General features: G+C 34.4%; 1 protein-coding gene across 1 annotated transcript; it reads left to right on the plus strand.

Moving 5' to 3' along the window:
* The first annotated feature begins 245 nt into the window (after nucleotides 1–245).
* On the plus strand, nucleotides 246–15,106 carry LOC140433398 (uncharacterized). Its single transcript, XM_072521411.1, has 5 exons — nucleotides 246–378; nucleotides 1,005–1,114; nucleotides 3,687–3,903; nucleotides 7,207–7,339; nucleotides 14,871–15,106. The coding sequence occupies exons 1-5, from the start codon at nucleotides 339–341 to the stop codon at nucleotides 15,001–15,003; spliced, it is 633 nt and encodes a 210-aa protein (XP_072377512.1). The 5' UTR covers nucleotides 246–338; the 3' UTR covers nucleotides 15,004–15,106.
* Nucleotides 15,107–20,862: the final 5,756 nt, after the last annotated feature.

Below are 20,862 nucleotides of genomic sequence, written 5' to 3' on the forward strand. Positions count from 1 at the left end.
TTTAGTTAGATGTTAAAGATACAATATTATATATAACTCAAAAACAGACTGAACATTTAACAATGTGTACCTTCTAAATTGTTGCTTTGAAAATATTTTTTTGTGGACAAAAATGAATCTACTAAGTTTACTTACTTTCATTAGATTTTGTAATAACCAAAACAATTTTTCATATAAAAGTTTTATAATAATATATACCTACAACACATTTTAAAATCGTGGCAACACTGTCCAGATTAATTTAATAAAATAGTATAAAGCACATCGTTTATTTATGTTTAAACACTATTTTTATGCACAAAACGACACATTGTATAAAGTTATCGATAATATTATAAATGAAGTTATTAATACTTGTGTGTTTTTTGGTAGTGCTAGGTACGTATTCTTTTTAGGTGCAGGAAAGCATTTTTGTTGTTCTGGATGTAAAATTATTAGGAATATCCTTCTAAAGCTATTTTCTTCTGGCATCTTAATAAAGTTTACTAGTTCTTCTGGGAAAAAGTCACAATTTGACTTTAAAATAAGTTTATTTTGACGATTCGGTTTCCACTTAGGAAATCGTTTTTATTTTTCTTATTTCTCTTTATAAGCAATTCTGCTTGTTTATTGGTAGATTGATACCTCTTGGTAGGAAGGTTGTTACTCCATCTTTTATGCGGTCGTCCGATACTTCTTGGTTAGTTAGGTTTTACCAAAATATGAGAAAAATCTAAATTACTATTCAAAAGTCATGACCAACAAAAATATCAGTCACAATTCACAACTAGCCTCGTGTATTGTTATAATATGGGAACACACTTTTTAATGCGTAATTGACATTTCCCAGAGGGTTCTTCATACAAGATATAAGCACAATTCCTCATGATTCATACTGTATTATTTTATTTTAACTATGATAATTAGTAAAATTAAATATTATATTTAATAAATAAGTCCCTTTAATCAACACACCGCTCTAGATGCGTGCTTAATGTTTATATATTTTTTTGTTTTTCTTTAAGTAAGGAGTAATTTTGGACAAATACCTACTGCCAATATTAACGAGTTCAAAACTTTTATAATAGCTAATTGTCTTGCAAATGGATTTCCAGGTATTGACAATGATTTGCGGGTAAGTTATAAGGGTAAGAAATAATAAATTAATTAAATTTTTTTATTTAACATTTTTTGTCCTTGCATTTCGCAATAGTAATTATATTTGTTGCTGCTCCTTACTTATTGATTTTTTATGGGTACAAGCTAGCAATTTGATTAAACCCAGCTTGATTAAACACAGTAACGTTTGGTTGTAACAATTTATTAGGGTGAGATGTATTATTTCGTGTTGAAAACAGGAATTACTCCTTCTTCTTATGGTGCCTATCCGTTACGGACGTTGGACACTAACATGGCTATTCTGACTTTGTTGACAGCTGCCCTGAAAAGTTCGGTAATGGTTAAGTTAAACCATTTTCGTAGGTTATGCAGCCAGGATATTCTTCTTCGTTCTGGACCTCTTTTCCCATGCACTTTACCTTGAAGTATGGTCCGAAGTAGGTTGTATCGTTGTTCATTGTGCATTATATGGCCCAGGTATTCTAGTTTGCGACGTTTTATGGTTATGATTAGTTCGCGCTCTTTTCCCATTCTATGTAGTACTTTTTCGTTGGTAACTCTGTATATCCAAGAAATCCTCAAAATGCGTCTATAGCACCACATCTCAAATACTTCGAGTCTCTTCAGTGATGCTTCAGTTAAGATCCATGACTCTACGCCATATAAAGAAACTGAGAATACGTAGCATTTTAGTAAACGAACTTTTATTTCCAATTTTATATCGTGGCTGTTAAAGATTTTTTTCATTTTGACGAAAGCTGATCTTGCCTTCTCGATCCTTATCTTAATTTCCGTCGATTGGTCCCACTGTTCATTTAAGTTTGCACCCAGATAACAAAAGTTGGTGATTTGTGTAATAGGTTGTTGGTAACTAGTAATTGACCAGGTGGTATCCTATTTTTGCTTATAACCATGTATTTGGTTTTTTTGATGTTAAAATCAAGCCCAAACCTGCTACTTACTTCTGCCATCCTGGAGACAAGTGTCTGCAGACCTCTAAGACTGTCTGCTAAAATGACAGTATCATTAGCGTATCTTATGTTGTTCAATCGTTCTCCGTTTATAAGTATTCCCTCGTCTATGTCCGTTAGCGCTAGGTTCATAATGTGCTCTGAATATGTATTGAACAATAATGGGGACAATATACATCCCTGTCGAATTACTCCACCGCTCTCCAATGCTCCACACGATCCCTATCCCACTTATATTACTCTGATGCGCGATAGGAGCACACAAATAATCTTCAATTGAACCAACATGGTTTCCTAACCGATTCAAAATTCAGGCTAGCGTAAGGCGCATTATATCTGTTGTCCTCTAGTGACTGCCGTGAAATCTATCCTTCTTATCCATAAAACTGAAAAAGCTTACTTGGGCTTCAAGTCTCCGCTCTGTGCTACGTCCAATTAAGAGACTTGGTGTTCGGGTCTTTTTTAGTTTTTGTTAATTTTTTTGGTGGCTTGAGACAGTTTTTTATGTTTTTGGTTTTTTAGTAGGTTGTCCCGAAAGAAAAATCTTATTAGTGGATCCTACACAGTGTTTTGTGACTGTCGTTATTGATAAAGCTACGAGCTATCCTCAGATTTATCTTTTCTCTCCGAGGTACAATTTTATTTTTAATCCAGTATTTGTTGTTTTGGACGTTTGTGATTTCATGGATGGAACGCATCATATCTCATTATCAGTAGCATTATGGAAGTTAGGTGGTTGTCCAGTTCCGCAAATTTTATTCTGGCTTTTTAGGTCATCATGTAAATCACTCTGACTTGTTGTAGTTCCTTGAATAGAAATGGTTCTGCGACGAAAGCTAAAGACAGAAAAGAGTTTGCAATTGTAGTAGCCAACCTCCATTGAAAAGAGGATACTTTAAGAAGAAGAAAGGGGAGTATCCTTTGGTCTATTGTATGTTAGGATCTAGCCTGTATCTAATGCTGGCATGAGTTAAACGATTTATTAATGTTTGTCTACCTTTCGTCATACTCTTCCAGAGCTTCCAGAAAGACATGCTTCAGAATACATGTTGGATAAGACAATAGGATAAAATACATCCCAGTCGTACTATTTCTTGAGATTTTAGAGTAAATTGGTTATCGCGTTTTATTCTACCAAATGATTTTTGATAATCTATGAAACATATCTGTGTTTTATTATTTAAATTTCTTCATCTCTTAAACAGCAGCTACCTACTAAATATTGTAAAACATGGGTTTTAAGAAAACCGTAGGAAATTGTACTGGGAAAATGAAAGAGTATGGAATAGCATAAAATAGAAGAGAGGAATTTAGAAATAATAGTTAAAACAAATTTTGTAAATATAGAAATGTATGTAAGAGAAATCAAATTATCTTGTTTAAGCATTATTTTCTTCCTTCGACTTTTATATTTAGTACCGTTTTAGACGTAATTTTCATTGATCATGATCTTTTTATGCATTTTTTACCTGTTAATAGGCAGCAAAATCTAGCGGTATATGGGAAATACCTATATTGATTTTTAAATTTATAACAAATTATTTATTAATGGATATATTTTGGATTGTTACATTTCATTTAAAATTGTTTTTTTAATTGGTTTCAACCAATTTTTAGGAAACGTTCACAGAACTCGAAACATGTATCCAAAAAAGGAAAATATACAAAGATACTAAAGAAGAATATATAAAAAATATTGAAGACTGCAGCAAAGATCCTATTAAGAAAGTCAAACGTTGTTTAACAAAGCAGCCAAGTTATTATCCTGACTTTTTGGTAAACATGGTAAAGAAACAAGTTGAGTTATTATATGACGATCGTGACATAATAACCAGTAAGTATTTACACATTACATTCAGAGACAAACACTCTTTACCAGTCATAGTCTCTTGGCCACTCTTGGCAAGGCCACTTATATTAATACAATATGTTTTTAGCAGATATTCGCAAATTGGTAGTATCAATTCATTATACTATCTACAGGCCTTTTACGCTCCTAGCTAAATGTTATCTTTCTACAGGCTCTTTTACTTTAGATACGTTTTCTTTTAAATCTTGCCTAATCACCTCTGAGGATCGTCGTATGTGTCTTTACTTTATTCGTTTGCCTTAAATTCAACTTCTTTAACCCATTAACGCCCAAATAAGTTTTTTTGCCGTAATTGTTTGTTTCGTAATAATATATTTTGCCGTAAAAAATAATGCTTTATCAAAGTTTTTGTTTTTTGCTTTTAAATTTTTGTAAAAACCACTGTCCTTATTTGAGGAAGGAAAAATTTAGTTTTGCAAAATAAGTTTATTTAGTTTTTCAAAACATATTTCTGTTATATACTGCGGACTTAAAAAATATTTATATAAATCTTATATTTTTTATGAAATTATTCAAAACAAATTGATACCTAAAGCGATACGTTACATGTCTGGATGACCTTTGCTTATTCTTACGCCGTGTCCACTTTTTAGATTTAATGAATATATTTTTTCCCTTTATGTATCAAGTTGTATAGCATGCCCCCATTTACTATAGCCCATATCTATCATTCGTGTAAAAAGACACCGATACCATTTTTGTTTTAACAACAACAGATATATGGTGTTTTTCCAACAACCGGTCATGGCGATCCACGCCACCAATATATTTGATATAATTTAAAATGGCGGATGGTTGACGAATTTTGTACTTTCTTTTTCCTTTTTATTCCATCGTTGAAGTTGGTTGGTGAGAAAAATCGTATTACAATTGGTTTTAACCGAAATACATTTACTGTCGTTTCATTTGCATATTCGTATTTTGTTGTTGCTGTGAAAGCAAAAGTCATATGTACCTCGAGGCTCCTTTTCTAGGTCTTTTGTTTGTTTTGGTAGAACACTCTTCTTTTAACTCGCAAAGGAAGCTGTAGCTTGTAAAAAAATTATAAAAATATACAAGATATCTCTGTGGGGTTTTTACAATATATAACATGGATGAAACAACTCTTGTACCTAAAGGTTCAGTTGATTCCTCTCCCAGAGCTTTTTATCGCCACACAGCGCTCACATTTTGTAACCGAATAGATTTGGTTTGGCCCTTATAAATTGTTTTAGTGAATTATATCCATAACACTTTACTAGCATTTCATCTACAGCTACATGTTGGTGAAATATTTCCGCGTTTAGAAGATTTAGCAAAGGTCTAACTTTAAATGACTTGTCATGTTTGTTACTATCAGCTTCGGCATTATTTGAAAAATGGATTAGATGCTTTATTTCTAATTATGCATTACGGTTAAATGCATGTTCTAAACGTGGTATTCCCAAGTCTTCCTATTAAGGCCAGTAGTCCATCTCGCTGGATAATTGATGGTATCCAGTAAAGATTAGAAATTCAATAACAATTTTAATTTCTTTATCTGTTATTGAATAATAATGTTTATTTGTCTGTTCTGTAACATATAGTTATGTTTCTGTTATGATGTGGTTATAAACAAATTCATCAAAAAACATTTTAAAAATCTGTAGTGGGGTGTATTCAGTGGGGTGTATTACATTTTCATATAATTTTTTAGCAACTTTATTTTTAATGTGTTTATATTGTGGTTCGGATTTACTCCAGTTAGGTGCAAACGCTTTTTTGGTTTCATATTTTCTGCCAAAGCACCTACCCTAATTCTAGCTTTTACTATACGGATACACCTGTTAGTAGTAGCTAATGTCATAAAAAAACGTTTACACACTTTTATTTTCTTGCCATCTTTAAAAAAGTAAAATGTATGATTTAAAGCTCTTTCTTCAGTTCAGCGGAAATATTTGTGTCTAGGGTTGACTTCTTGCATTAAATTTAAAATGTAGATTCGAAGTTTACCATTAATCTGCCATTTCTCAATACTTTGTAAACAAATACATAGTTTTTACTACTGTAAATGTGGTACTACATTCTTGTTTATATTTAGTGCCATAACAGGATGATTTCATTACTATTTCATGAGCTTTTAAGCCATTCATTTGGTGGACACTAGGCTAGTATGGGAATGTCGAGAGTAACTCGACAGACTGGCGAAATATACTCGGCAAAACATCAACGCAGTTAAACATATAGCCAAATGTATATTGGACGGACATGTGTCAATAGAACTAAAGTACTGCAAAAGACATTCAGGAATCAGCCTATCAAAATAACAGGCTTTCTTATGAAGATGCTCCAGTTAATGAACACCTATATACAATGGAAACTGAAGCTACAGTCCATATAGTAGAGAATCTAAAACAGTCAGTCATATCTTGCATCACTTCGTTTCGTTAGATCGTAGGCAGTAAACACTCTTAGTAGATTACTACCTCTAGAACCTCTAGATCTATATAAGCTGATACACGGTTCCAGGATTCTGAAATAGGTATCAGATATTCCAAGATATAAAACTATAGTTTATTTTTCTTTAGCGGGATTCTTCTTTAGCTGTAATGATAATTTCTGTCTGTATGTCCACTACTGGCAGTTATGGCTCTAAAAAGGACTGTTATTTTGTTGAAGCATTCTACTTTCTATTCTATAAAACAAATAATAGAACACATATTATCCGTATAAATTAATAACACATGTTCCATCATATCCAATGACAACTGCAAAACTCTTTTTTTTTAGTAATTCCCTCGAAAATCTTAAGAAAAACCAGGAAAGTTTTACGACAGATTCCGGCATAGTACCTAAATGAGTACCATAGATAGATATGTGGATAGACAGATAGATAGATAGATAGAAGAAGACAGATTAATGCGGTAGCTTTTGTTCTATTTCACTGCGACATTTTCAGATCTATTGTAGTCTTCTAAACCAAAATTAAATTCTCTAGTTTCTCTCTTTATAAAAAGTCTAGTAGCTTCCAGATTAAAGCTCTTTGACGGTGGCTTTTCTTTACCTAATGTAAAGAACCGCACATTTGCCAGGCTGGCGCATTGACACAAAATAAGCTATGCTGTTTGTTCTTCTGGGACAGAATCTGCATAGGTCATTATCTACCAATCCCATCAGCTTCAACTGCCTATACCGCTTAGAGTGCTCATTGTCCCATTCGTAGTTACACATTTGATATCTACCTATCTGTCAACTTATAATAAAACCGATAATATCTAATACATTTTTACATAATTTTTACAATTGCAGCTTACGTGCCTTTATGTATGAAGGTTTTTAAAAGGACTGATGTATTAAACGGATACCTAAAGTGTGTATCAGAGGCGTCTAAAACGACGAATGACACCGGCGAACTTCCCGATAGCGTAGAGGCTTTCTGCTCGTAAGTATTCAAATAGTCTTATAATATTAAGTATACAGTGTGTAAAAGCCAAATGGAATAAATTCATTATTTAGGTTACTGTACATATTTATAAAAAATCCCGAAACACGTCAAATTTAAATTATAACTTGACATTCTTTAACGTAAAAATGCAACCCCTACCTTCAACCCCCTTAGAATGACAGGTACAACCCCCACTTTTTAAAATAGATAGTATAGGCTTGTGATATATCGTTTGAAAGGTCTTTTCATTCTCCATTCAAAAATGTTGTCGCTTTCAAGTTTATTAAGATTAATTCATCAATCAGCCAATCCCGTCCACTGCTGGACATAGGCCTCCCTCAGTTCTTTCCAGTGTTCTCTACACTGGGCCGCTTGTAGCCAGTTTCCCGCTACTCTTTTTATGTCGTCGGTCCATCTAGTCGGTGGTCGTCCTCGGCTTCTTTTATAATTTCTGGGCCTCCATTCCATAATTCGTTTTGTCCATCGTCCATCTTGTGTTCTGGCTAAGTGTCCTGCCCAGTTCCACTTAAGTCTCGTGGTTCTTTCGATGACGTCTTGAACTCCTGATCTTTGCCTGATTTGTCGGATGTGGTCTCGGAGGCTCACATTCAGCATTGCACGTTCCATGGCTCGTTGTGTAACTCTTAGTTAGAGATTATTAATTAAGATTAATTAAGGTAAAATAAATTAAAATCATGCGGTTACCGAAATTCGCTACAATACAATCAAAAACTAAAATGTAATGCAAAACGTAATAAAATGTAGAACACGAAAAAGAACTATGAATGTTAATGAAGTAGATGTTCAAAATGTTCACCGCGAACGTCTTGGCAACATCTTAATCTCAAATAAAACTGTCTTCTAACATTATTTAACATAACAGGCGTGATCGACCTAATCGCAAGCGTTATTCGTTCTTTTAAGTCATTTAAATCAGAAGGTTTAGTTTTGTGCACATGGCTCTTCACATATCCCCATAAAAAGAAATCTAATAATGTAAGATCAGGTGATCGCGCTGGCCATTCATTCGATCCTCGCCTCCCTATCCACCGATTGGGAAATATTGTATTGAGGTACTGCCGGACATTAAGTTGGTAATGTGGTGGTGCTCCATCCTGCTGAAACCATATCGTATTCGCTGGAGCTTGAGGGTTTCCTGGATCAGGATATAAATTTGCCAACGTTGGAATGACATCATTTTGAAGTAGTGCCAAATAATTGTTGCCATTCAAGTTGCCCTCAAATAAAAAGGGATCAATGATATTGTTTTCTACAATCCCTGCCCAAACATTAACCTTTTGAGGGTATTGTGTGTGTTCTTCTCTCATCCAGTGAGGATTTTCCGTAGTCCAGTAGCGGCAATTTTGCCGATTAGCATGACCGTTAAGTAAAAAAGTACACTCATCAAAAAACATAACGTCTTCTAATTGGATAATATTGTTATCCAACATGTCCATCATTTGCTCACAAAAAAAAGTTCTCCTATCAAAATCGTCTTCCATGAGCTCCTGAGTAGGTACCATCTTATAGAGATGCAATTTATTTTCTTTTAATATGTTTTCTATCGATGTATGGCTAGCATTGAATGTAGTGGATGCCTGTCTACTCGATGTATGTGGATTTTCCTGAAACTCAAGCAACACATCTAATTTGAGTTCATTACTCAGTGCATTGGCAGCTGCTTTTTTTATCTGCCTTACATGACCAAACTCGCAAAACTGCTTCTCTATTTTACTTATAGTTCCTTGGGATATAGGCGGTAAATTAGGAAATTTCTCATGAAATAGGCGAGTTACTTCCTGTTGTGTTCGGGTGTTATCTCCGTAACCAATCATTTGTAAAACTGTTATTTTATGCATTTCCGTTAATCTAACCATTTTTCAGAATTGAATTGAACGAACTTTTTACTTAAATTAAAATACTGACAACTTAAATAAAACAATTTACTAATGCGTGTTAAAATAACGTTGCCACGGAAATTCTTTAAAGTTTTTTAATGGTTACCATCTAAAAATTACATTGCTATGGTTTTAGGTACACTTTCTAATTATCAAGACCTAAACGGGAAATAAGTTTTGAGTATATTTTAGCGAATTTCGGTAACCACATGATTTTAATTTATTTTATCTTAATTAATCTTAATAAACTTGAAAGCGACAACATTTTTGAATGGAGAATGAAAAGACCTTTCAAACGATATATCACAAGCCTATACTTTCTATTTTAAAAATTGGGGGTTCTACCTGTCATTCTAAGGGGGTTGAAGGTAGGGGTTGCATTTTTACGTTAAAGAATGTCAAGTTATAATTTAAATTTGACGTGTTTCGGGATTTTTTATAAATATGTACAGTAACCTAAATAATGAATTTATTCCATTTGGCTTTTACACACTGTATAACAAACTATGTCTTGTACGGGCAGATTCCAAAAAAAGCTAACTAAAATCTATAACGTTCTGACATTTATTTTTGTTTTTATTGTAGATATAAGATTTTCCTGCAGGTTTCCTTTTTTAGCAATATTTTTCTTCCACTTAATGGCTTCTATTGCTGGCTTTTTAACAGTTTTTTTTCAAAATTATTTGTTTTTGTTTGCTCTCGTCATTTTCTTTAAAGCTTTGAACCAGCGATGAAATTGCCGCACTTTCGTTGAGCAAGGTAACACGTTTAAAACTAGGTCTTCAGTTAACAGAAAAAAATAGGATCTCTAATGGAATCGACAAATTATTTGCTAGGATTATTGCTAGATTTTAAATTTATATTATAAATACTAAATTATTCGACAAACTATAAATTATACAAAATTGACCGAAGAACAATGTAAACTGATAACGCGTAATAACGTACTAAACAAGTAAGTGCTAAATGACACAGTGACGTATTCCACATTTTTTATAAAATCATTGAATCTACTTTAATATAAATCTAATAAGGAGCCAATTATGTATTCATTACATTTCCCTTATAAGTGAGAGGCGTTGGCTCGAAAAATGGTAAAAATATGGAGCTGTCTTCTTTTTAGTGGTCAGTTGAATTATAAGTAAGAAGCAAATATCACGTTGGCATTTGATTACTTTCGCTGGAGCTCTAACAGTTAACCCTTTCGCTCACAGTCACAAATGTGGATATAAATCTCTACGGGTTCAGTTGTACGAAGTTATAATAGTATGACTGTTTGCTCATGTTGGGCACGTTGGAGGACCTCTAAATATTTCATATTTATGCACTAGACCCCATCTGTTAGTAAGTAGAAGAAACTATCGAAAAAGTTTTAGTACGATTCTGGCTACCAAGTAGACATCTATACGGCGCAAAGAACAGTATATTATTTTTAGACTAGGTGACTCACCCAAACTTTTTAAAAATTATTTTATGTTTGAAATGGTGCATTCTTGTAGAATACGCAGTCGCAAGCTAAATAAAGTGATTTTTGGCTTTTTATTTTTACTTAAAAATTACGTTTTCACTTGTGAGCTGTGTAAGTAAACGGGTTCTTCTAAAGCATGTAAATATAAACTATTCCATTTATAGTACTTGTTCTAACAAACATTTTTGTAATATTTTAGTAGCCAACATGAATTTAAAGCTACTTTGGCCAATTAGCAGCTTCTTAATTATAATAGAAAATCTTTCAGATATTGAATATATATGTCACACGACAGTGATAACATTTATGCTTCGGAGCAGCAATTTAAAGATTTGGAAGGTAAAAATATTTATTTTAAGTAGAAACTAGAAAGAAAAAGACTAACAAACTGGAATTGGTGGTCTAAATAAATCAAATAAAGACGAACCTCTGGCAGTAATCCTGCAGCGACCCTGTGGCCGCTGCAGGACCAAGCACTTCTCAAACATTTTCTGAAGGTAAGATTAAGGTTCATGATTACTTTAAAAATAATCATCCCACCCCTAAGGATGATATTAAATAGCGTACCAAAGTGAGATATCACACTCCATCTATCCAGTTATTTGTAGACGATGTAAGATCACTTGTAGAATGTGAGAGCCCTTATGCAAGTACTTTACAAGAGAGTTATTTGTACGTATGGTAGAGTTGGCAAGGCTATATGCTGTATTCCGAGTGCCCAAAATTTCTGATAGTATGTCTTTAAATAGATTTTAGTCCTTGAGGCAAACTTTATATTTTGTGGGTACAATGGATGACGTTGAGCATCAGGACAAGTTTTGGAAAGTTCGTCCTATGTACGAAACAATACACGCTCGTATGTTGTCACTTCCATTGAAGATAAATCTGGCAATTGACGAAGAAATAGTGTTATTCAAGTGATTACTCAAAGTGAAACAATATATAAAAAACAAACCAAATCCATGAGTTATAAAAATATTTGTAATCTACGGTAAAAGTGGGCAGATGTTCGATTTTATAATTTATCAGGGAGCTAAAACGGAATTGGATCAAACAAAAATGGCAGTTTTTGGACAAGAAGCGGCTGTCGTTTTAAAGTTGCGTGATCGTATCACAAAGGATAATTGCAAAGTTCATTTTAATAATTATTTCTCTAGTTATTGGTTGTTACAAATTCTGCGCCAAAAAAATATCTTCGCCGTTTGTATTACACATCAAAATAGATTCAGTAGCCCTAGCTTCTCTGCTGATAAAACAATGAAAAACCATGGACGTGATACTGAAGAAGAAATAATCAGTAACGATGGGGAGGTAATCATGACAAAGTGGTTTAATAACAAACCTGTAAAAATTGGGACAATCGACAAGTGTAAATGATGAGACAAAACAAACAAAGCCTATATAAAAAATAAATAGGCCACAAGTAATAAAGGATTAAGATTAGTCAATGGTAGGTGTTTTTCATTTCTTGTTAACATTGTACATGGCCTTTATTAGGTCACGCAACTGGACGTTGTTAATGTTCACACGTGGTATAGATTTAGCCTGTATGAATGCCTGACTAGAATATAAAAGGCAAGCAACAAATTTGCAAATAACAGAGAAAACTTGGATTTGGTGCACTTTTGTGCAGAAATTTCTGAAGTTATTTTATTTATAAAAAAAACAGTTAATAAAATGTTCGATTATTCCTGAAACAAAAAGACTTGAGGTACTACCATTAAAGAAAGTGAGATTGGGCATTGAGTACATTTACCTAAATGTTTCCCATTGCAAGAAACCTGGATGCAAGGAAAAATCTCTTGCCTCAAAAATGCAAAGTTAATTTATGTTCGATCAATATTAACAATTGTTTTGTGGAGTACCAGAGTACAAAAATTATGTACAATGTGTCATTGAATAAATATTATTACCCACAGTGTTTTTACTCCGTTATCTCACAGTGTCCTCATGTGTAAATATGCTACTTTTCATAAATGGAAAAACTTTTCGACTAGGAACAAACTCCAATAATAGAATATGAAATGACCATTATTGAAAATTTCAAATTTTTAGGCCGAATTTAAAAAAATCATGAGCGAAGGGGATAAAGAGATAAAGTTATCGTAACTTTTTAGATATAATTTTTTTTTAATTATTTCTACTGTAGTATATAAAATGTTTATTTCCTTAATCTGGATTTAAAAATTATTAAACAGAAAAATTCAATCACTGTTACTGTCTGTTTAAATTTGTTTATCGAGGGGACCGTCGGTATCCAATTTACACAAGCAATATCAGGCAAGACTTAAACTACGTAATGGACCTAAATATATTTTTACATTTTACATGTATCTCATCATAGGAAAAGCGGAAGATTTAAAAAAAAAACCCTACAAATAGGCCAATAGAAAACAAAAGTCTACATGCCACAACTATATACATGTTTTTAACAAAGTGTGGAAACCACTTATGGAATAAAATTGTTTGTGTTCTTATTTTAGAAAATAATAAAAAACGTTAAGATACCTTAATTTTCACATTTAAATGTGCGCTTTTTAAACATAAATTTAAATGTACGGGGTGATCCACGCAAGTCTGGCATAGTCCATAATCTGTATTTTAAATGAAACACCCTGTATATTTCTATGTTTTAAAAGCTCCTTAACAACCTGATCTCAACGAACTATATTATGTAGGGTCTATTATGAATAATTCAAGGTGAAATTTGGAAATTAAGTATAATTTTCTTCAAGACAATTAATTCCCACAAAAAAAATCCAAAGGCGTAAGATCTGACAACCTAGCTGGCCACTCAATAGTACCCCTTCGTCCAATCCATTTATTGAAGAAGATTTGCTGGAACCAGACAGTTTCATGCGGTAGGGTCGGATCTATTGGATTGAGATATAAGTTAGCCAACTGAGGAAGAACATCGTCTCTTAGCATGCTTAAATATTTTCTCGCTGTCATATTACCATCTACAAATATAGGACCAACAATATGATCTCCTATAATACCTGCCCAAACAATCAACTTTTGAAGATATTGAGTATGTGTCTCACGCATCCAATGAGGATTTTTCGCTGACCAATATCTACAGTTTCGTTGGTTTATCTCTCCGTTCAATGTAAATGTTGATTCATCAGAAAAAAGAATTGTGCCAAGTGCTATTTCATTTGTGTTAATTTTATTCATCATTCTTTCGCAGATATCCATTCTAACATCTGGATCGTCTTCTGTTAGCTCCTGCACAAAAGTCAATTTATATGGATAAATATTTCTTCATGGAGATGCCTTAGGACAGTTGTGTGACTCACATTATTTTGACGTGCAATTTGACTTACCAAAATATCCACTTTCACCTCATCTGCAATGAAGTTCGGTTTTCTTTTTAATGGTTTGACATTATCCAAGTTCTCTGAATTGTGCATAAATTTTAGACACATTACTTTGTACAATATTAGGCAACTGAGGATAGCTCTGATTAAATAAGTTTGCTACTTCAACTTGACTTCTACAATTCTCCCCGTAACCGATTATCATTAAAATCTTAATTCGGTTGGTCTCAGATAAATATTTCATTTTTATATCTGCAAGAAATTAGCTTTTAAATTTATTATTTTAATGTAATACAACACATGGTGTGTTGACATGTAATGTCCACACACACAAAAACTGATTGATAACAATCCGCATTATTTACCGATTTAATTTAATTAGCAGACTATCTAGACAGTTTTTACCTATTTATGACAAAAAATGTTAACACGGTTACTAAACAGAAATTTTCCCCAATATACTGACATTTAGAGTAGAAGTCTGTATTTAGCTAATTTAAAATAATACCATAACACGTGATAAATTATTAATTTCAAAATTTAACCTTGTGAAATTATAGACCATACATGGCATAGTTCTTTAAATCAGGTTGTAAAGAATCTTTTAAAAACATAAAAATTTACAGGGTGTTTAATTAAAAATAAGGATTATGGACTATGCTAGACTTGCGTGGATCACCCTACACATTTAAATTTATGTTTAAAAAGTGCACATTTAAATTTGAAAGTTAACGTGTCCCAGAGTTTCTTATTATTATATTCTATAATAAGGACACAAACAATTTTATTCCATAAGTGGTTTCTACACTCTATATTTTCTATTAATTATTGTTTTATTTTAGACAATTTTTGCCTGCCGCACGATGCCTGACAAACGTTTTTGATAAAGAATGTGCACAATATCCTAAATTAATGAAATACAGCAAAGATTACGTGCGTGCCATTGAATATCCGTGCAAACAAGAATATTATTAACATAATTTAAAAATTTTAAGTTCGTCTTATATTTAATATTAATCAGATTAGATGTTATATGTAACTATTATATATATAAATAGTAAATTTAGTGTTGTTAACATTTTCTGGTTTTATTTTAAATTTCTTTTTTTGCAATAGTCAATCGCATCATTTTTTTTTTATTTAATTTAACGTGATTGTGACAGCTTCGGCCATTAGCACGAGGCACCGTGGATACAATTATAAAGGTACAATTACATATTATATACTATAGTTATATACTATTTAATAAGTTTTCAAGCTTCAGGAACTGGATAGCTGTGATGACTTGGCTCTGGTTCGATAATATATCTTTGATGTCGCCTTCCATGCCCAGTTCTTGGCGTCGTTTATTGTAGTGAGGGCAGTCCACAAGGATGTGTAGAACGCTTAGTGGAGATTGGCAATAGTGACAGATTGGCTTAGGTGCAGAATTCATTAGGTGACCATGTGTACATCTGGTGTGACCAATACGCAATCTTCTAGCAACAATCATCTCATTTCTAGTTATACCAGGGATAACGAACCGCTCAATCGTCTGATCTATTTGGTGTAAAAATGTAGTGGATTGGTTCCAATGATTCTGCCAGTAATTTCGTACGAGTTTCTTTATACTAGTTTTTAGGTCACTGGCAATTTGTATATTACGTGGTGTACAATTGGATACAGCAGCTTCTTTGGCAAAGCGATCGGCGTTGTCGTTACCCATAATCCCGATGTGGGAGGGAATCCATATGATAGTGATATGGATGTCGTGGATGATAAGATTTTGGTAAATATCATGGATTTTTTCTACAAGAGGGTGATTAGTAAATAGATTATTGATGGACTGGATAGAGGCAAGGGAGTCTGTACAGATGGCAATATGTTGATTGGGTGCTGTACAGAGTTTGAAGGCTTGGTAAATAGCATACAGTTCACCAGTGTGAACGCTGCATGTGGCAGGTATTTGACATGAACTAACGACTGTTTTCGTAGTGGTAACCGCACAACCAACCCCCATTTCGCTCTTTGATGCGTCAGTGTAGAGTACCCGATCGAATTTCTTAAAATTAAGAATTTCTAGTAAGGATTTCCTAATCAAATCCTGGGTGGTTTCTGCCTTACTAAACTTTGTAAGTGACACATTAAATTTCGGTAAAGTTTTGGTCCAAGGAGAGTTCTGCGGGATCGGGAGAGGGTTAGTTAGGGATAAATTTATATGTGGTATTAAAGTTGGAAGTAAGAGGGCGATAGTGTGTATGCGTGGAGCAGGAGGGTGAGTACTAGTATAGTTGGGTAATGTCAGCAGTGTGTGTACTGGATTAGAAAGGTTAGCTGAAGTAGAGGCAGCGTAAGAAAGGAGGAGATATTGGCGCCTAAGCCAAAGAGGAGGTTCGTTGGCTTTGCGGTAGAGGCTCTCAGCTGGACTGCTACGAAAAGCTCCTAAACAGAGGCGGATAGCAGTATTATGCACATAATTAAGGGTTTGTAAAGATGTTTTGGATGCTGGCATATATATAAAGCTGGCGTAATCGAGTTTAGAGCGAATGAGAGACCTGTATACTTTTAATAGTGTACATTCGTTAGCGCCTCATTGGTAGTGGGAAAGTGTTTTGATAATATTTAAACGTTTTAGGCACTCTGCTCTAGTTTCCTGAATATGTAGTTTCCAAGAAAGTCGGGAGTCGAATATTAGTCCTAGAATTTTGCGGTGATCAACGACTGGGAGAGGGTGGTTATTCACTAAGATTTTAGGGGCAGTGGAGAGTGTTTTTCTGGTAAATTTAATGAGTTGTGATTTTGTAGATGAGAGGGACAGGCCGATGGCAGTCAATCTATTTTGTAATAAGTCCACAGATGTTTGGAGAAGTTTGCAAGTAGTAGTGGTCGCAACACCATGGCAATAAATTACAAGGTCATCAGCATATGAAGTAAATTTGACTGGGGAGGGAAGACTGTGGCATATATGGTTAATTGATAAAATAAACAATGTGGGGCTTAATACAGAGCCCTGAGGGACTCCGTCTTGTTGGATGTGTGGTGATGATATACAACCATTTACAGAGACTCTGAAAGATCTAGAGCTAAGAAAGTGCTTGATGAATTTAAAAATATTACCATTAAGGCCATATAATAATAGTTTATCGAGAATAACCTGTCTAGGTATTTTATCGAAGGCAGCTTCAATATCAAAAATGCAGGCAATCACTTCTTGACTGTTATTAATAGCTCCGGCGATGTGGGTATGAAAAAGGACGAGGTTATCGCTTGTGGAACGATGTCGGCGAAAACCGGATTGTTCTTTAGGTAAAATGTGGTGTTTGTCAATAAACCATAAAAGACGTCTGTTTATCATCTTTTCCATTAATTTGCACATGGTGCAAGTGAGAGAAATCGGTCTATAGGACTGAGGAAAGATTGGTGTTTGGCCATGTTTTAGAACAGGTATAATTACGGATGTGTTCCATTGAGTAGGAAATATTTGAGAAGACCAGATAGAGTTATATATGTCTAACAGGAAAGTGAGGCAGCGGTTGGGTAGGTTTTTAAGAAAAATATAAGGGATATCATCAGGGCCGGCAGAAGTATTTTTGCATGAGGATAAAGCAGATGTAAGTTCAGAAAGTGAGAAAGGAGAATTAATATTGTCAATATCTTGTAAGTGCTGTGAAGTGAGGTTGTAGGAGAGCGGTTCTTGTGTAGAGGATGAAATTAGGGGTTTGAGTTTGTTGTGAAATTGTTCCTCAAATGTATTAGCCAGGGTATTGCAAATAATTTGGCTGTTGCTATAAGAAGTGCTGTTAGAGATTAAATGGGTAATTTTGGTTTTAGTTTTTTGTCCCTGAACTTGTCGGATTTTTTTCCACATTTGGGAGGGATTTGTGTTATCATTCAAAGACGATACATAGTTATGCCACGATGTTTTCTTGCTCTGTTTGACAACGTATTTGGCTTTGGCTTTCAGCTTTTTATACTTAATTAGATTTTCAGGACTTTTATGTTTGCGGTATTGATTGAGCGCAGTCTTTGATTGTCGAATTGCGAGTTCACATTGAGAGTTCCACCAAGGAACAACTTTATGTCGGGAGCTAATTGTAGTTTTGCCAATATGAGTTAATGCTGCTTTAATTATGGCATCTGAGAATAGTTTTATGGAATCATCGATATTATTAGAGTTAGGTAATTTACATATTAGGGATTCCGATTTTTTGGAGAACTCTGGCCAATTAGCCTTGTTGAAGCGCCAATAACTTCTCACTGAAACTTGGTCATAGGTGTTGTCACGTATAATTATAGAGAAATGGTTGCTGTCGTGAAGGTCGTCCGCTGTTTGCCAGGATAATTTGGGGGCCGATTTGGGATCACATATGCTTAGATCGATGGCAGAAAAAGCACCTGAAGCAATGTTAAAGTGGGTGTGTGATCCCGTATTAAGGATACATGAACTAGTGCAATCAAGAATATTTTCAACAACTTTACCACGTCCGAATGTACGCGAGGAGCCCCACATAGTGTTGTGGGCGTTGAAGTCTCCTACAATTATATAGGGTTGGGGGAGTTGGTATACTAAATCAAGAAGTTCTTCTTCCTTTAGAATGTAGTCAGGAGGGATGTATATAGAGCATATTGTAAGTTTGTTAGGGCAGTAAGTAGTGATGGCGACGGCTTCGAGATTGGTAGTCAGAGGAAGAAGAGTGAAGTAATGGTCTTTAGAAGCAAATATAGATGCACCTCCACTAGCTCTGGAGCAGATAGATCTGATGTAATGATACCCTTCAAAATCTTTGAGTGTATGGAGATTAGTTGACGTGAAGTTAGTTTCCTGTAAGCAAATGAAGGTGGGGTGGTGGAGAGATATCAGTAGCTGCAGACGTTCTAAGCGCGGATAATATCCGTCGCAATTCCATTGAATTATAGTGAATATAAAAGTTATAAATTAAGGCAGGTCGGTTTTGTCTAAGGATGGGTCACTGTCATTAGAGCTAACAGATGCAAGACTAACAGTGTCAATAACATCATTTAGATTCATCGTAGCCTTAATTTTTTTTTGTAGGCGAGTTATACGATTTTTAAGTGATCTATCAGAGATATTATGGTATATTTGTTTAAGGTCATCAAGAAGGGCGTTAATGTTCGTAGTAAATTGGTATGCTTCAGCTAAGGGGTCATGGCAGTCGAAAGAATTTTCCAAGCAATTAATTGTAGCGAGTTAATTGAAAAGGATGATGGGTTTGCTGCTATAAGATTTTCTATGATTAAGCGGGCAGACGGGCTGATAGTGGCTGATGGTTTTGTATCTTTGGTTTTCGATTTTTTTTTAGGGGCTGATTTGGGGGCCCGGAAGGAGGTGTCATCGAGGGACTGTGGATCTATTGGAGTGTGAGTAGTAGGATCTGAAATGGCAATTACAGGGGGAGAATCGAGGCTTGAGTCAGTTGAATGGGCTCTTTTCAGGAGGGCGATAGTAGGAGGTGTAGGTTGAGGTTGATCTAAAGGTAGAGGTGTGATGTTGGATAAATTGTCGGAGGCAGAATTTGGGTCAGAAGCGTGAGAGGTGCCGGAAGGTGCGGTGGGGCTATTGTTGGTGGATTCATTAGGTACTTGGGCGAAACGGGGGTGGGTAGTGGTATCCGGTGGGTTTTGGCAGGTTTCAGCCGTATGTCCGGCTTTTTGGCAAAGGAAACATTCTAGTTTGTCTGATGTAACGAAGATTCGGAAGGAAGTGTTTTCAAAATGTATTAATACGGAGGTTTGTATTTCGAAATTGTCTTTATCTGGTATTACGTAGATAGACCGTCGAAAACTTAATATATGGGAATAATCTTCATCGGGTGAGCCTGTACGAATCTGAGATACAGGTGAGGCTAGTTGCAGACCAAGTTCGTTTTTTAATGCCTGCTCGATAAGTTGATTTGGAATCGATGGACATACATTAGATATTAACAATCTTTTAGTTGGGGAAATGAGTCTGCGGATGTGGACAATTTCATTTTTAACGGAAACGGTGGGATTGTTTTTAAGAAGAATATCGACGTCAAAAATAGAAGCAAGAAAGATGCAAATGCGTTGGTTAGATATGCGGGAAGCGTGGGTAATACGCTTTGGTGTTACGATTTCACCGATCGCCTTAATGTAATCGAAGAGAGCTGTATCCGGAAGAGCATTTAATACTATTGCTTGCTTTCTGCTAGGATATGATGTGGTCGCCGGTGTAGGTTTTGTTGTTTTTGATGTGGTAACAGCTGCGTAGTTTGGAGCGGTGGGTTGAAGAAGCATTTTTAAATATTCTGGATGCCAAAATATTTAATGAAAATCAGGCGCAATGCCTGGCCTATTTATTGTGTTTGTATCAATTATAAAGTTTACATACCAAGTTGTTTCACAAAAAACTTTTCACTTTCAATAATTACTTGATAACAAAACACATAAACTGACAAGTTTTTTTTATAAGAAATACTATTTGAAGAAGCCGAGGTGTTGACTCGTTGGCTTTTCGAATAGGAATGAATCGCATCATTTAAATTACGATATTGACATTGATATTGAAATCTACATTTTCCATATTACGTGAATGAAGAGTTTGTATTGATAGTTACTTTTTATTCTCAAAAAATATTGAAATATTGTTGTGGAATTATTGCCCTAATTCCTTTGAGATAATAAGTAATAATTAATCCAGCTATTCTGATGAACTTGCTCTCGACAGATTTGTTATCTAACAGGGTTGAACAGGAAATATCAAAGGAATACTCCTGCGCAACTTAGTAAGAGAATATTTTCATTATAGAAAATTAAGGGATAAATGTAATTCTACATAAAAATGATAAAAGGCCAGACCTGAAAAACTATCGTACA

The sequence above is a fragment of the Diabrotica undecimpunctata genome, chromosome 2 (genome assembly GCF_040954645.1).
Source record: "Diabrotica undecimpunctata isolate CICGRU chromosome 2, icDiaUnde3, whole genome shotgun sequence".
In the NCBI taxonomy this organism is placed as follows: domain Eukaryota; kingdom Metazoa; phylum Arthropoda; class Insecta; order Coleoptera; family Chrysomelidae; genus Diabrotica; species Diabrotica undecimpunctata.

Coding starts and splice junctions, on each gene's coding strand:
- LOC140433398 (XM_072521411.1), top strand. CDS start 339: ATGAAGTTATTAATACTTGTGTGTTTTTTGGTAGTGCTAG. Junction 1,115..3,686: donor GTATTGACAATGATTTGCGG/GTAAGTTATAAG, acceptor ACCAATTTTTAG/GAAACGTTCACAGAACTCGA. Junction 7,340..14,870: donor AGCGTAGAGGCTTTCTGCTC/GTAAGTATTCAA, acceptor GTTTTATTTTAG/ACAATTTTTGCCTGCCGCAC.